At 53.4% G+C, this 16,135-nt stretch overlaps 1 protein-coding gene across 2 annotated transcripts; it reads right to left on the reverse strand.

Annotated features, from left to right (window-relative positions):
* Positions 1–1,132: 1,132 nt before the first annotated feature.
* Positions 1,133–15,397, reverse strand: YPEL1 (yippee like 1). Of its 2 annotated transcripts, XM_031443162.2 has the most exons (5): positions 15,344–15,397; positions 5,596–5,878; positions 3,445–3,488; positions 3,002–3,110; positions 1,133–2,375 (listed from the first exon to the last, which is right to left on the reverse strand). In XM_031443162.2, exons 2-5 carry the CDS (start codon positions 5,851–5,853, stop codon positions 2,286–2,288), a joined length of 501 nt encoding a protein of 166 aa, XP_031299022.1. In that variant the 5' UTR covers positions 5,854–5,878; positions 15,344–15,397; the 3' UTR covers positions 1,133–2,285. The 2 variants fall into 2 exon arrangements, with proteins under 2 accessions (XP_031299022.1, XP_031299021.2); XM_031443161.2 differs by lacking the exon at positions 15,344–15,397 and having other exon boundaries at positions 5,596–6,452.
* Positions 15,398–16,135: the final 738 nt, after the last annotated feature.

A 16,135-nucleotide genomic window follows, 5' to 3' on the forward strand; every position in this document is an offset into this window, starting at 1 on the left:
TGAAAGTATAAAAATACTCTGTATGTACATATAAAGCAGCAGCAGATCCAAGCCACGTGTCTACAGCCAGTGTGCTGTGCAGAGAACACGGTGTAGTTTAACTTAAATGCATTTATACTCCTGGCTTTATTGCCACTCTTCTCAAGAAAAAAATGTCTTAAATAATTTAAATAAAAGTCATGGGGTGATATTTACTGTTTAGGAATTTAAAAGGGTGGAACATTCTGGCACTTTACCAGCACGTCTGGTATGGTCTCATGAGTATCCTTCCCTGAAGTCCGCCCGTGGTCAGTTCATTTGGTTTCAGAAGGAGCTTGGAGTTTGCAGAAGACTGACAAGCGTTGTGAGTTTTTGTTGGCATCAGTTACAAAAAGTACCAAAGTCATCACGGACCACTGGTGAACGCATCACCATGACAGCAAAACCAAAGTGCTCAAATCGGAGGAGTCTGAGGTGGTCCCTCGGGGGAAGGGAAGCGTCTCTCGGAGAAGCACCCCCCCCACCCCGTTGTGGCACTGAGGCTGGGAGGAGCCAGGCCAGAGGGGAGACGTCAGCTTCGGCCACGTTTCCAGTGATGTCACTCCTCGGGGAAGGGGCCCGCCCATCCTTCTGGGTGTTTAGACAGCTAGGCCGCAGGCATCTGCTGCTTCATGGTTGGCTCAGGCTGACCCCTGGGTGCCGCCTAGAGCCTGCGTGTGGGGGCCGGGACAGTGGATCGTGGAGGGCGGGGGGGGGACAGCCTGGATAGTGGGGGCCCAGCTCGGCGGCCGGTGCTGTGCCGAGCACTCCCTTGGCAACCTGGGACATCGAGAGCCGCTATGGCCCAGTGTGGACGTCCCCCACCCGGGACACCCACTGTCAGGGCTGCGAGCTGTAGGCAGAGATGGCACCAGAGGCAAGCCTGGGCGAGCGGCTGGGCCAGCGCACCAGCTGTGGGGCACGGGGAGGCGGGCAGGTGCTCGCAGCCACAGGACCACCTTGTCTGAAAGATGCTCAGAGCCGGCCCACTGCCTTCCTCTCCCTGCCTCCCCAGCCCATCCTGCCCTTCGGCGCTGGGGTCCTGGAGTCTTGCCAAGGTGACCACACCCAAGGCCCCCTGATGCCTGGAGCAGCAGGCCAGGCCCACCGGCCAGAGACAGGTTAGAACATGGAAAATCAAAACTTTTAGGGGACCGCTTTTGGGCCTCCATTCTCTGAAGATTAACCAAAACCCCTGCGCGGTGCTGACTCCCTGCAGAGGCTCGGGCAGATGGGAACGTCAACTGTGGCAGGAACACGGGGCTCAGGAGGCTGCTTGGGGCCCATCTGCCAGCCCGCAGGACCGGTGCCCGACCCAGGGGCACCAGGACCCAGAGAGCAAACCAGCCTGGGTCTCCCAAGTTCGGACCTGTCCTGCTACTCTAACCTTTCCTAAGAAAATTTTAAAACAATGTGGCAAATCTTAAGTGTGTCCTGTTCTGGCCTCTTTCACATGGAAAGATAATTCTTGTTCTTCAAGTACATCAGAGGAGAAAAGGAACCCGAGTTTACTCAGTCCAGTGTGCTAAACTCTAACTAACTCGGGGACCCACGCCCAGCACCTGTGGCCAAGGTCTGCAGGGCCTCGGCCCGCGCGCAGCCCTGGGGCCGCCCTGCTGCTGCTGCTCTCACTTTCTAGATAAAGAAGCTGTCGGCTTAAATAAACAAGGGGTTACGTGAGACACATTTCTCTTTTGACAGCTTATCTAAATGTTCCCAGTGGTGTCTTGTTTCTGAACAAGGCTAACCACCACCCTTGGTGCCCAGATTCATAGACTGCTTCTGGAGAATTCCTGCACGAGCATCACACCCTCACCACTCATCTGCGAGAGGAATACGCCAGGTGTAGTTTTGTGAATTAGGACAGAAGTGGTTCCCACACCTTCACTCTAAAGGGGAGACGAGCTCTCCGAAGAGACCCTTCCCTGTGGTTTTTGGAGATTCGGTTCGGTTTTCTAGCGAACGTGAAAAGGCAAAGCCAAGCTGTCTTAAAGGCATTGGTTAAAAGAAGGTATTAACTAGACGGGTAAGTCATCGGTCGGTTAAGTCTCTAGAACTTGAGAGATAAGAAGGTCATTAAAACATTTCAGAAACAACCACGGGCAGGAAGAGGACACAGGCTGGAGGGACTTACCCCGGGGTCGCCGGAGGGGGCCAGCCTGCCAGGTTCGAGTTCAAGCAGCACTGTCATCCAGCTGCTCCTACGTGTCTGTTACACTGACCGTCTCTTTTGCAAAACAGTATCAAAAGGGAACAGGGGTTTCCCTTTACTCCCAGCCGTTGTCTTTGATCATGTGCGCGAGCTCAATGATGAACTTCCCTTCCTTGTACTTCTGACTGCTCTCAAAGGCGTGCTCCTTGGAAAAAGAGAGAGGTTTCAGAACAGAATCTGTTTCACTCAATGTCATTACACACCTGGCAAAGGACAAAACAGAGGGTCACGTGCCCCCAGCCGGCCCTGCGCCGTGCGGACCGCGGGGGCTGCCCGGTGATCAGCCCTGGAGGGCAGTGTGGGCCTGTGCTGGACTCATCATGGTCACACTTGGAGGGACCTGTTAGTTCAGGTTTGCCCCCGGGCACCTACCCTGTGCAGGGCAGTGAGGTGGTGGGAAGAGGGGCTCCTTCCTGGGGCTCCAGGTAAAGGGGGTGGTTACAGGTGTTGGAGGAGGAGGCCATCTGCTGGGGGGCATGGGGGAAGGCAGCGCCTGCAGAGGACAGCCTCCCGATTGGCCCACCACTTGCAGCCTGGGGGCCAGGGGTGCGCAGGGCAGAAGCTGGGGCATGGGGACGAGTGGGAGCAGCCTCCCTCCCCTGTCCCATGGGGTCTGTGAGTGCCATCAGCTTAAAGATGCTATTTTCACACGCATTCTGACTGACAGCATCTGTCACACCACTTGGCACATTTTGTTTCCACCTGTAACATTTTACGTCACTGCAGTGAATCTGTCTGGCCCCCGCGTGTCCGAGCAGGACGGGCACTCACGTATTTCCACCCGAGCGTGGTCTTGCAGTTCTCACAGTAGATGTCCGCCACGGCGTGCAGGCCGGTGAGCAGGACCCGCTCCTCCGCGGGGCCGCAGCCCACGTTCACCCTGCGGGGAAGGAGGCGCTGGCACCCTCGCAGGGGCCCTGGGCCAGCAGCCCCTGCCGCCAACCCTGGATGGACCCGCCACCTGTTCCCAGGGACATGGTACTGCCCTTCCTGCCTCTCCGCCTGCCCCCTGCCCACCACACCTTTGACAAGAATGTAGGAGGGGACGGGCTGTGGGGAGGGCCCAGGCCCGCCGTCTCAGTGGGAACCAGCCCACACCAGCCCTCAGGGAAGAGCATCCACCTTCTCCAGATGCTCAGACCTGCCAGCAGATGCCAGCGCAGAAGCAGGAAGTGGGACCTGGCAGTGGACGGGGTGAGGGAAGAGATACTCACACGGAATTGAAGAGGTAGGCTCGTCCCTGACTTCCCTGAAAGGACTGCAAAGAAGAAATAGTTTTAGAGGATGTGTTGCAGAGAGAGGAAGAGAATGCTGTTTGACATTTTGCAATCAAAGTGGAGAAGCCTGGCGTCACACTGGAGACGGCGAATGGGTGGAGGGGCCGCCCTGCACAGCGGGAGTGAGCGTCACCGCCCAGGTCCACATCCCCGGGGCCTCGCGGGTTCTGCCAGGACAGGACACAGTGTCAACCATCCGATCTCAGGGCAAGGGAAGCTTCCACTCTTTTCTCCTAGAAGTTTTTTAAAGTTGCAGGCCAAGACAACCCCTTTCTTGGAGGAATGGCCCTTCCAGTGACAGCTCACCCCAGGAAAGTGTTACCAGCTGAGAAATAGCTTGGAGCAAGATCACATTTTCTGAGACGACCGAAGAGGCAGAACAGGGTATTTGTGCCTCCCTGGGAGTCCGGCCAGCCCTGGGCTTCACAGCCACAAGAACCAGAGGGGATGCCAGATGGGGGCTTATCATCTGGGGCACCAAGCTCAAGTGACCCAGCAGGACACAGACCTCAAAACTAAACCGAGAAACGCAAACGCATCCAGAGCACTCTTGGCTCCTGCCTGTCGCCGGCAGGAGTTCACGGGCCGGGAGCAGAGCTGCCTGGGGCACAAGGCGCACGTGCAGACCCAGCGCCGCCAGCCTGAGGGCGGGAGGAGGCGAGAGAGGACAGTTACTGAGGCCCGCCGGCCAGCGAGCAGTACTCGTGCAGACATAGGGCTGGGGGTACAGATGGGCGGGTGGGAGCACCGAGAGGAAAGCCAGCTATAAAATGACAAGAACAAAAGTCACACCAAACCAGCAACAGTGGTGGCCCCGCGGGACACTCAGAAGGAAGCAGTGCTTTCAGGTGTGGTTACGGCCAAGGCGGTTCCACAACGGAACCAAGCAGAGCCCCTGGCTGGGCCTCCAGAGACGTGTCCCCTGAGCCACAAACAGAGCTTGGTTCCCAGCCACCAAGACCAGGGCCTCCTGTCCGCAGGCTCCAGAGGCCAGCATTTTAAGTACACAGTCTTCAGACTTAAAAAAAACCAGTCTCTTCTTACGTGGCTTTCTAGGATTAGAAATATTAATTTATGTCCAATTTAACAGTCGTCCTTATCGGCCTTCAGTTTTCTAGCCCGATTTTCCGGCTCCTCCCACCAATTCCGCACGTCCGCCTTTTTCCTGGATCAGTGCTGCGCTGTCGGCTCTGGGGCTCTGCCTCGGGCCGGGCTGAGCAGAGCCGGGCTCTGCGAACGTCCGTCAACGAGGGTCAGACAACGCGCACCTCCGGCCTGGGGGGCGCTCCAGCCTCTGCTGCAGCTACTGTCGCTCCACAAAAGTAGCCCCGGGGGTGTGCCAGTGGACGAGCATGGCTGGGGCCCAATAAAACTTCACAAACGCGGGTGCGCGCAGGTGTGCCTGCGGACGGAGCCTAGCAAGCAGGCCTGCCAGCCCCTTGAAGGCACCCGTGGGCAGGGGCTGCCCGTTATGCAGCGGGACCCGAGCCTCATGCGAGCTGGATTGTGACTGAGTAGCCTCGCAAGGAAGAACAGGCAGCGGGTCGTTTCTCCAGTGGCTGAACACGAGCCTGCACCTCTCTGCACCTTTTCATCCCAAAATGCTGCTTTAACGTCAGGGCTGCCTCCAGCGGGCAGCAGTGGAGCAGCGGCCGTGGGGGGGGACTGTCACTGCTGCCCCAGGGAGCATGTCCTCTCCCACTGTGTCGGGATTGTTGTCAGTGTCCCCAAGTGGCTGATTATACACACGACAAACCGCTAATCGGAGACCAACGTGATGAGGGGGAACCCCCTCCTTTCATGTCCAGAGGCCACTCCTGGCCCCGCACAGAGAGCCGGGCTCAGAGCTTCCCTGTGAGATGCCATCTCCCCCACGGTAGCCTCTTCTCTTCTTAACCACTATGAGTTCAAAACATTTCTTACCTCCCTGACTATTAAACTACTGCCATAGATCTTCTAGGTTTCCTTTGTTCCATCGGTGTTCTCTGCCCTGACGAGTAACTGATGCACCTCGCTCCCCGTGACCCTCCCCAGCGCTGCCCGCCGTCACTGCCGGGGCAGCCCCTCGGCCCCGACCCGGCCACTTGCCTTGGAGATGAGCTCGTCGTGGTTGGCCAGGTGGGCTCTGCAGTGGACACAGCTGTATGTCCGGTGGCAGTTTGGCAGATAAGCTTGGAAGGTTTTGGACTTGGTCATCTTCACCATCTCTGCGGGGCTCTCCTCGCTCAGCTCAGGGCTGGCGCAGGGGCATCTGCAGCTCTGCCGGCCTCTCTGACACAGGAAACACTGCAATACGCATGCAAGAGCCGTTGTTGTGCAGAGGGCGTGTGGCACTGTCCACACCATGGGGATGGGAGAAAAATGCAGCGACCTGTGGGCAAACAGAGACATAGCAATGTGTTTAGGACGCGTGTGCTGTAAAGAGTGGGGGAGGGCAGGCCTCCACGGTAAAGGTCTAGTTCTTTAACCTCTATTGTGCACACAGAATACTAACACCTATGGCTGAACTATACTAAATGTAGCTGGAAGTGGCAGGTGAACTACTTTTACTGAAGAGTTTGAGAAAATACTTGATAAAATACATTTTGTATCACGTGTGACTTCAGGAAATGTGAAAGAAACAGCAGCCTACAAGATGCACATCTGCGTGAGGCCAGCAGCACTGGGTATGCCTCGTCCCAAATCATGGAATCAGTGACTCAAAGCACATGACATTTATGAAATGTGTGATGGATCCAGTATTAACTCATCTTTAAGAAATTACCTGCTAGTCAGGAAAGAGCCCTCACATATATACTCAAATGATTTTCGACAAGGGTGCCAAGACCATTCAAGGCGGAAGGACAGTCATCAGCATATGGTGCTGGGGACACAGGGTACTGACATGCGGAAGAATGAGGTTGGACCCCTTCCTCACGCCATATACAAAAATGAACTCAAAAGGATCAAGGACCTAAATGTAAGAACAAAATCTATAAAACTCTTAGAAGAACACGTAGGAAAGAATCTTTACAATGTTAGATTTGGCAGTGACTTCTTGGATAAGAAACCAAAAGCACAGATACGTATGTGAATTTATTGAAGGTAAAGTGAGGAAAACGGGACAGAGGCACAGGTGAGGAGGTAACGGCACGGAGTTTCCAGGACTGAAGACAGACACCCATCCACAGGCTAAGTCCAATAATCCCAAGCAGGAAAAATAAAAATAAAGCCACACCTGGTCACATAATAATGAAACTGCAGAAAAGAAAAGAAAAAAAACCTTAGAGGTTTGCAGGGGAGGGAAGATTATCTTTCAGTGGAGCAACTTCCCGAGTAACACGGAGCAGGGAAGGTACTTCGGAGAGTGAACTGCTTTCCCAGAACTCTGCATCCAGTTAAGGTATCCTCCAGGAATTCAGGGAATGACACTTGCAGACAACTAAAAAGTTTCGCTTTGTAACTTTCTATCCTTTTACCACTTTAACTTCTTTATGTGACTCACATACATACAAGTACGTAAAACAAATATACTGCTGGCAAGTGATTAGGAATCATGTGTCCGTGTTGCCACCACCCAGTTTCTAGCCTTATCTTTTCATCCTTTCTGTGTCCTTGTTTAAGGTGTAATCAGTAAAGGAAATTCAAGGGTATGCTTCAGACAGAAGAGAAACAACACTAAAGTCTGAACTTCAGACTCGAAAAGGAGGAAAATGGTGAGTAAAGAAAGTGATAACCATGCAGGTAAGCAGAGCAGGGCGCCGGCGTCCGGACAGACCTGCTCGCAGCCAGGAGTGCGGGTGGCCCGGGAGGGGCAGGCGGATGAGCCCCAGGTCCTGGTGTTGGCCAGACAGAAGACTCATACATGGATTAAATTTAGATCCTGGTAAATTCAGGAGAAGTGTCCTAATTCCTGAAGAAACATCTATAAGGACAAAGACCCAGGTGTGTAACTTCCAAACCCATAGAGGCGGCAAGGAAGGGAGGGACCGCGCGATGGGAAGAGGAAGCAGAGTCACCGAAGGAAGAGGGGTCTCGATGCTCATGTTCAACAGAAATGGACTAAACGTTAGAGCTTAAGGTTTCAGACTAGACAGAAAACCAAGCTCATGTAGCTGCTGTTGACAGGACACACACCTTAAACAAGGACACAGACAGGATGAACAGATAAGGCTAGAAACTGGGTGGTGGCAACACAGACACATGATTCCTAATCACTTGCCAGCAGTGTATTTATTTTACGTACTTGTATGTATGTGAGTCACATAAAGAAGTTAAAGCGGTAAAAGGATAGAAACAGTTACAATATTTAAACAGCAAAATAAAAACTACATTAAATATATGAATATTTCCCTTATGAAATAATATTTAAATGAAGAACTTTATTAGTGATAAATGGGTAACTTCAGAATGATAAAAACAGCAAGGAGATAATAAATAGCATATGTTAATCTTATTACCTAATAACATAGTCTCAAAATATTTAAGTCAAAAATTGAAAGAACTTTAAGGAGAAAGAGAAATCTATAATCAAAATTGAATTAGTGATAATATATCAAGTATAAGCATACACAGTAATGTATATATTTATAGTATATATAAATACTATATAGTAACTGTAGTATATAGAAATACCTATGTATATATTTGTATAAAATACAGTCTATAAACAGTGGCTTTTTTACTGTATCTTTCAGTAACTGAGAGTAAACACAAATGGGCAGATATACAGGATTTGCACAATGTTATGAACAAACTGGAACTAAAAGACAATTAGAAAACTAAGAAGCACAGAATCTGTGCTCACTCAGTGCCCACAAACATTCACAGAAGTCAACCACACAGCAAGTCTCAGCAAACTCTCCATCACCATATATGCTCTGACCACAATGCAATTAAATTAGAAATCAGCAATAAAATATAACTAGAAAAGTCCTCGTATGTTTAGAATTTAAGAAATGTACTTCTCTATACCCATGGGTCTAAGAATAGTGGAAATTAGGAAATATTTTGAACTAAAAAGTAACTAATTACTTACCAGGACTTTAAGGGACATGTGGAATCTTACCGGGTGGATATCAGAAAATAAGGGGGGGAATGAATGAGCTAAACACCCATCTTTCAGAAGTTAGAGAAGTAACAGGAAAATGACCCCAAGAAAACAAGGAAATAAATAGTGCGGGGGCAGGGGGAAAAACAGAAAAGGAAAACGTGGACACACGGGAGAAGATCAGCACAGCCAGAGGTGCGTCCCCGGGAAAGACAAGTGGACCTGACCCACCTCGGGAAGCAGGGAAGCGGGGAGGGGGCCACGCAGGGGAGATGCAGGTGGGCGGCACCTTCTGGGGACATCACTGCTGAGAGGTGCCGGGACAAATTTAAGTCAATATATTTGAAAATATAAACTGCACAGATACATTCCTAGAAAAGAGTAACTGAAAAATACGACTCAAGACGAAACAGAAAACCTGAATAATCCTTTAAACATTAAAGAAACCAAATCATTGGTAAAAAGTCTCCTCTCCAATTCAGAGAGAGGTTGCACCCCCCCAACCAGCTGACGGATCCGACAGCAAACCCCAGGCAGAGCGGTACAGGAATGGAAATCACTACATTTCTTCTCAGAAACCAAGATGCAAACATCCTAAATATGACCAGGGAACAATATTCAATATCTTGTAGTAACTTACAGTGAAAAAGAACATGAAGATGGATCTAAGTATGTTCGTGTATGACTGAGGCACTGGGCTGTACACCAGAAACTGACACAATGTTGTAAACTGACTATACTTTAATAAATGTAACATCTTGGTTAAAAAAAGAAAGAAAAAATACTATGACCATACAGGGTCTAGCACTATTTTAAAGGAGGATACAATTAAAGTGATTTTATCACAAGAATGCAAGATCATTTAACATTAGAAATGTGATTAATAAAATTTACCATTGATTGTTCGCTGTGTATTTCAATAGATGCCAAAAAAAAAGAGCATTTGACAAAATTTAATGTCCATTCACAATTTTAGATACACTCCATGCAGACTAAATGTAGGGACTTTCCTTCTCTGTTACGAGGCAGCTACAAACAAACAAACCAAAAAGCCCAAACCACCCACAGTAAACATCGTGCTTCATGGTAAAACTTAGAAAACGTTCTTCCTGAGATCAGGAATAAGCCGGGATGCCCTCTACACGGCCAGAAGCCCCCCACCCAGCACAGGAAGGCAGGACGAGGGGATCCAGCATGTAGCTTATGAGAGGAAATACGCTCTCATACAATGCAGGGGGCGATACGTACAACGGATGTAACAATACAAAGTACCTAAGAGCACATTCGAAGACCTGAATCATCTTTACAGAGATTATAAAACGTTGAGAGGCATTAAGAAAAATCTTATTAATAAATGGAGAGCTAAACCACGACCAGTACTGGAAGATGTAAATATCTGAATGTTCCCCAAAGTAATTTTAAAATTAAATGCAATTCAGTGTGTGTGTGTGTGTGTGTGTGTGTGTGTTTGTGTGTGTGTACGTGTACAAATGAGTCAGGGAGCCAGTGAGAGACAAAGAGAGATTTGACTGAGTCTAAAACTTACTGTGGGGGAGGGTGTAGCTCAGTGGTAGAGTATGTGCTTCAATCCCCAGTCCCTCTATCAAAAAAGTAATAAATTTTTTAAAATAAAAATAAATAAATAAATAAAACTTACTCTAGAAGTGTCTGGAGGGGAGGAAAAGGTTTTCCTTGACCTTCTTACGATCCCTGGCTGGTCTTTAAATGAAACCGACAAAGGCAGAGTAAGAGGCCGGCGAGGCCACTCCTTTAGGAGCAAGATAAGCGGTCCTGTCGTCTCCCTTAGAGTCACCCAGACAGGGGTCCTGGCTCAGGACGGAGAACCCGGCCCACGGGACACCGAGGTGCCCAGACCCACCCCACACACAGGGGACAGCAAGGGCCTGCAGCTCATGCGGAAGAGGAGCTTCCTCCAGAAAACTGCGCCAGGCGACCGGGTATCTATACGAAGAGGAGACAAAGTGGGTTCCCACTTCAAACCTTGAACCAGAGCTGACAGCTCACACTTCCCAACAGAAGGGAGGGCCCCGCACACAGGTCCCGCCTGTGTCCAGCCTCCAGGACGCAGCCAGTTCCCTTCCTCAACATACACTGCTCACAGCCAAGTGTCACGGTGTTTCTAGAGAAGTCTGATTATATCAGACACCCCCCGTTACTGGTTCCCCAAAACTTTTCCCCCATTACTGCCATTAAGTCTTGTGCCCATCCTGAATTTTCCCTTGGATTTCTCTAGACTCAAGGACAAGGCATCACATTAGTCCCAATACATCTTACCGGCTTTTCTCCGTTGCCCTGACCAGGCCCTTTATGAGTTTGAGCCCTAGCATCCCTGCCATCTTTGATGAGCTCTGGGGAGGCACGGGAACACCCCTGCAGCCGCCCAGCTGGGACGCCCTGGCTGGCTCCGTCCCCAGCTCTGCTCTGGCCACGTGGCCCTCACCGTCCAGAGACACACCTGACCAGAGACGACAGACACCGACCTTCACTCAGCCCAGCCTTTAAGCAGCAACACTCCTTATTCATAGAACGGGGGTGCCCCTCATTTCTAACTCAGAGTTGCCTTCGATGGGACACCACGGTTTCAAGTGGCAACTTGCGAGGGTTTTGTTTCTTTTGAATTTCTCCATGCCACGTACTGGTCACCTCCTGCAGGCCCCCTGGGGTGCCCCCGCCTTGCCCATGGGCTCCTGTCACCTCTGCTGAGCCCAATCCATCTCAGTGCCCACGGTCACTCTTCAAAGGCAGGTGTGTGCCTCCTGCCCTTGTATCTGCCACCTGTGTCTCCTCCCCCACCGCTGTCACCACCCCTCCCCAGGTGTCCTAGTGGAGCAGGGGCCGGGCCTGGATCTGGGTCATGGCTTTCAGGCTGGATGTCCCCGAGGCATTGGGGAATCCTGGCCAAGTTTTCCAGCAGCCAGTATACAGATGGGCTCTTCCAACGAGAGCTGCTGGCCACTTAGTCTCCACCCGAGTGACGGACGTGCAGAGGCATCGCGTGACACACATCTACGAGGGGCCACTCTGTCCCCTGGGTTTGGAGAGCAGCCACCATCCCCAAAAAGATAACCATGTGGGGTACGTTTTTAGAGCAAAGACACTATTCTGGGTTCCAAAAGTTTCTCTCCGAAAATAAGCATGGATATGTGTTTTAAGAGAATGTGAATCAGGCCCGTGTCCACATGGTGCCGTTACCATGCTTTCTGAGACAGACCCTGAGAGCCAGGACCCAAAGCAAGCAGCTACATTCCCTGGACAGAGCGGACTCCTGGCCTCCAGGCATCCCTTGGTCCCCACACAGGTTCACTTGTGACCTGCGCCCTAGCCTCCACCCCACCCACCTGGCTGCGGGGACGGATGGAGGCATGGGGACATTCTACTCCATCACCACCGCGGGAGAGAAAATGCAGCAGCTCTGGGAGAGCCCCACGGCCGAGGCCACTCCTATTCTAAGCACCTGACCGGATGAGAACCAAAGGGATTAACAGCAGCCCGGAGAGGTGAGTGGTCTAATGAGTCTCACTGTGCAGATGGGAATGCAGGCCCAGAGAGGTTAACCAGCCTGCAAGGTTGCACAACGTGCTGGATTCAAAGCTGAGAGTCTCCACCCTGGACCACTGCGTCTGCAGACACCCTAACAGGTGTGAACATCACTCACTGATGCAAACCAAAGTCACAGTCGTCTCTGTCCTACAACTTAGCAGGGTGGCAAAGATTTTTTTTAAGTTGATAACCCTGCTGGTGAGGGCACCTGCGATATCACCATTTGGTGGCACCACTGGAGCTCCGGGCACAGGTCCCTGGACTGAGGGTCCCTCCCTGCATCTCCCCCACCCCAGGCTGACTAGCACAGGTGCAAGGTAACCAGGAAAAGGTTGTTACAATATCACATGTAATAACAAAAGATCAGAAATCATCCCATGTCTAACCCAGAGAGACTGGCCAAGGGCACTGATATACCTATCAGAAATGCTTCCAAGGTGGGACTTCAGGCTGGGGACAGGAAGCACAGGGAAGGTGACTTCCTTCTCACCATCTGCTTTTGTGTAACACCAAGTGTGCGCACGGACTGCTCGAACTCGCGCACACAGGCATGAGAGCCCTGGGAGGCTCCCCATCAAAGGGCAACAGCACGTGGGTAATTTGCCTCTGGTGGTACCAGCTTTCCTTGACACACACCGGCTTCCTTCCTCCTTGAATTAAAGGATGAAAAGCTTTCTTCCACATTTCATGAACTGCAGCCTGGCTGGACCCCTGGGTCCCTGGGAGGGGAGAGAAGTCTCCTTCAGCCCCACCCGCCGCCTCCCTCACCCTTAGAGCAAGCCCCCACTGCTCTCCCACCTGCAGGGCTCTCGGCCCACCGTCCCTCACACCCGCGCTCCGGTCCTGCCCCTGCTGGCTCCCATGACACTGCTGATTCATGCGCTGGCACTGAGCCTTTCTTTTCTAAGAACCCGTGAAACATTCTTTTTATTTCTCTCATTAGTAACTAAGCTTCCCAGCTGTGGCCCCGGGGCACACCCCAGCAGAGGTGCTGGCTTCCTGGCTAAGGAAGATGCAGGGACAACACAGGCAGGGCTGCCCACTTCTCAGCAGGAAGGGAGGGGATGAGACCAGAAGACTGGGTGGAGGCGGGAGGAAAGGGGCCAGGAATATTACACCATTTTATTAATCACATGCTAATTAAAACATAATCAAGCATCGAAGCCCTGTCTTGGGGCACGGGAAGGGAAAACCCAGAGACGCAGAGAGTAACCAGAACAGGGCTGGTGCTCAGGGGAGGGCACGGGATGCTGGGGGGACGGGTGGCACATGTGTGGGCCAGGCTGCGGGGATGAGGCCCAGAGGGAGCTCAACCCAACTGCGTCTGTGGAGGCTGTGGGGCCTGGAGCCCAGGTGGTACCCGATCTGTCTGATGGGGGTGAAATGTTAATCCTACGGCTGCTGAGAATCACACCTGGTGTCACGTGGCTGGGACAGTGTGTCACACTGTCTCCAAACCTCACAGACCTGAGGCTCCGCAGGTGCCAGAGCAGGTGTCCCTTCCTGGGTAGGGGCGACAGGGCTTGGCTATGGGACTTCACTTTATCCTTACCAGCTGGCAGGCTTTTGGCAGTGCCACTGCGCCTGTCATGGAGCAATGTCGCCCGTAGTCAACTGGACCTCATATCCTCTGGGCGTCTTTCCTGAATCCACTCACACTGCCCTCCCTAGAACCCTCAGCCTCCAGGGACGAAAATGTTCAGAACTTCCTACATCCTCCCCTCAGTGCCCATTCCCACTCCCTGCAGGTTTGGCTGATTAGCAGATCTACTTGTCTAAAAAGTTCGCACCAAATGACTCTCGAATGACTAGCGTAAGAGTGAGAACAGTTTTAAAGCAGGACTCTCACTGCTTCTTCACACTCTGGAAGATTTCCCACTGATCAGTCTCCCAGGAAGGAAAATACACTGAAACTCCATGGCAGGTCACTTGCCCCCTCCACCCCCATCCCTCCCCTGGACAGAGGGTCCTTGTGGAACTTAGTGCAGAGAGGTAGGGGTCACAGATAGACACTGTAGGACACCACTCTCAAAGAGCTTTATAAATTTTACTGCTTGAAAAATGGAAAGAATATCTGGAGTCTAGTTAAAAGAACGCAGCTGTATCAGTCTTTAATTTTGGCAAATGCAGCATGAAACAGGGGCTGTTAACAACGGGGACACTGGGTGTGGGGCACGTGCTGGGACTGTCTATACCATCTTTGCAACTTCTATGTAGATCTAAAGGTATTCCAAAATAAGTTTATTTAAGAACCAGAAAGACTACTAATTAGATTGGCAATGAAGAGCATTCAGTTACCTTTTAAAAGTGCCCAATAAATGCCAGGCCTTGGGCTCACAGCTGTGGTAAGACATGCTTTTGCCCTGGTCCTAGCTCAGGGGTTCCCACAAGTAGAAGACACTCTAGCCCAGGAGACACACGGGGAGGGAGCAGGAGGGGCCGGAGAGCCCCAGAGTTAGCCCCTCGGACAAGAGCCCAGTGCACAAGTATAAACCTCAATGTCACCGAGATCCAGCACAGCACTGACATGCACAGGGCAGGGGCTCCACCAACGTGTGACATAGCTCCTAGCGCAGAGCAGAGGCAGGAAGGGGCGCAGGTGCTGGGAGGGGACAGCTGGCTCGCCTGACGCTCCTGAAAGCCATCCCCAGAGCAGGTAAGAGAATGAGGGACTGGTGGGTGCAAAGCACAACATTCCTGGGAAAGGAACAACAGGAATGCAGGAATGAGACTGAACAGAAAAAGTCTGGGTTGGGGACCTAACGGCCTCCAGGGCGGGCGGCAATCTACCGGAGACGGAATTCCAGCCTCCTTCCGGCCCTGGAGCTCCGCACCTGACGTGGACTTCACCCATGCCGGCCTGGGGTGGGGGCGCCGCACGCGACAGGTCCGCAAGCTCCGCGCCCTCAGAGCCCAGCTGGTGCCACAGGTGGTGGGGAGCTCAGTCGGGTCTCGACCTTTCCGTGGGCGACTTTCCGTAACCGTGCTGGGAGGCCTCTTTTGTCCTCATTTCCCAATCGCGACCCTTTTTTTTTTTTTTTAAGAGGGAAAAGCCTCGGTGTGGCTTGTTCCGTCCCTTCCCCGGGGCGGAGCCAGACGGGATGAAACCGGGAAACGCGCCGACATCAGGTGTGTAGTCCGCGCCGAGCCCGAGCCCGAGCCCTCCCGCCGCGACGCGACGCGCCCTCCCGGCCGCCCCCGCCAGCTAAGCCCGCCGCCCCGGCCCGTCCGGCCCGCCCTACTCACGGCCGCCCGCCGGTGCGCGCCCCGGCCCGCAGCGCCCAACGCTCAGCGCGGGCGCGGCTCTCCGGCGGCCCCGGCGCGGCCCGGGACGCGCTGCGGCCGTTGGCGCCTACGCCGGGCGCGAGGCATCCCCGCCGCCGCCCGCGGGCCCCGGCCCTTTGTTTTGGAGCCGCGGCCCGGCCGCGCCGCCGTTAACGGCCTCGGAACGCGGCCCGGCCAATCAGCGCGCGGCCGGCCCCGGCCCCGCCCCGGCCCGCGCGCCCACTCCCGCGCGCCGCCGCCCCGAGGTCTGCCAGCTCGCGCTCAGCCGTCCGGGCGGGGCGCACGTGCTACGGAGCGCGCCGCGCTCCCATTGGTCGGGCCGCCGAGCGCGGCCGCGGAGCTAGCCTGTGAGGCTCGGCGGTCTAGAGGGCGGGGCCTAGAGGGGGCGTGGCAGGGCGGTGGGCGGTGCGCGCTCAACGAGGGACGCAGCGCGCAGGCGCGGGTTGACCTGGGCTGGGCTCTCGCGCCGCGGTGGTCTCGGGCGGTGGGGACCCGGCGCCTCTGAGAAGCCCGTGGTCACCCGCTCTTCTCGGGACGCATGGGTCAGCCGAGGCCACGCCGGACCTGAGCGCCTCTGATGTGCACGTGGCCCGACAGGACGCCCTGGGCCGCCCGCCACCTCCCCGCGCCCACACTCCCCCCCCAGCGCCTCCCCTGCGGTCGTTGGGTGGGTCCACAGCCGGTCTCTGCAGATTGGTATTTAAGTCATACCATCATCGTAAACCCACGCGGGTGAGGTCACAGTGTAGATTC

The sequence above is a fragment of the Camelus dromedarius genome, chromosome 31 (genome assembly GCF_036321535.1).
Source record: "Camelus dromedarius isolate mCamDro1 chromosome 31, mCamDro1.pat, whole genome shotgun sequence".
Taxonomy (NCBI): domain Eukaryota; kingdom Metazoa; phylum Chordata; class Mammalia; order Artiodactyla; family Camelidae; genus Camelus; species Camelus dromedarius.

What these genes read in the sequence shown, in the direction of transcription:
- YPEL1 (XM_031443161.2), bottom strand. Translation starts at nt 5,898, where the DNA reads ATGTCTCTGTTTGCCCACAGGTCGCTGCATTTTTCTCCCATCCCCATG. An exon ending in GCCTACCTCTTCAATTCCGT is followed by an intron (nt 3,111 to 3,444) that starts GTGAGTATCTCT and finishes CCTTCCCCGCAG; the next exon opens with GGTGAACGTGGGCTGCGGCC. An exon ending in CCACGCTCGGGTGGAAATAC is followed by an intron (nt 2,376 to 3,001) that starts GTGAGTGCCCGT and finishes TCTTTTTCCAAG; the next exon opens with GAGCACGCCTTTGAGAGCAG.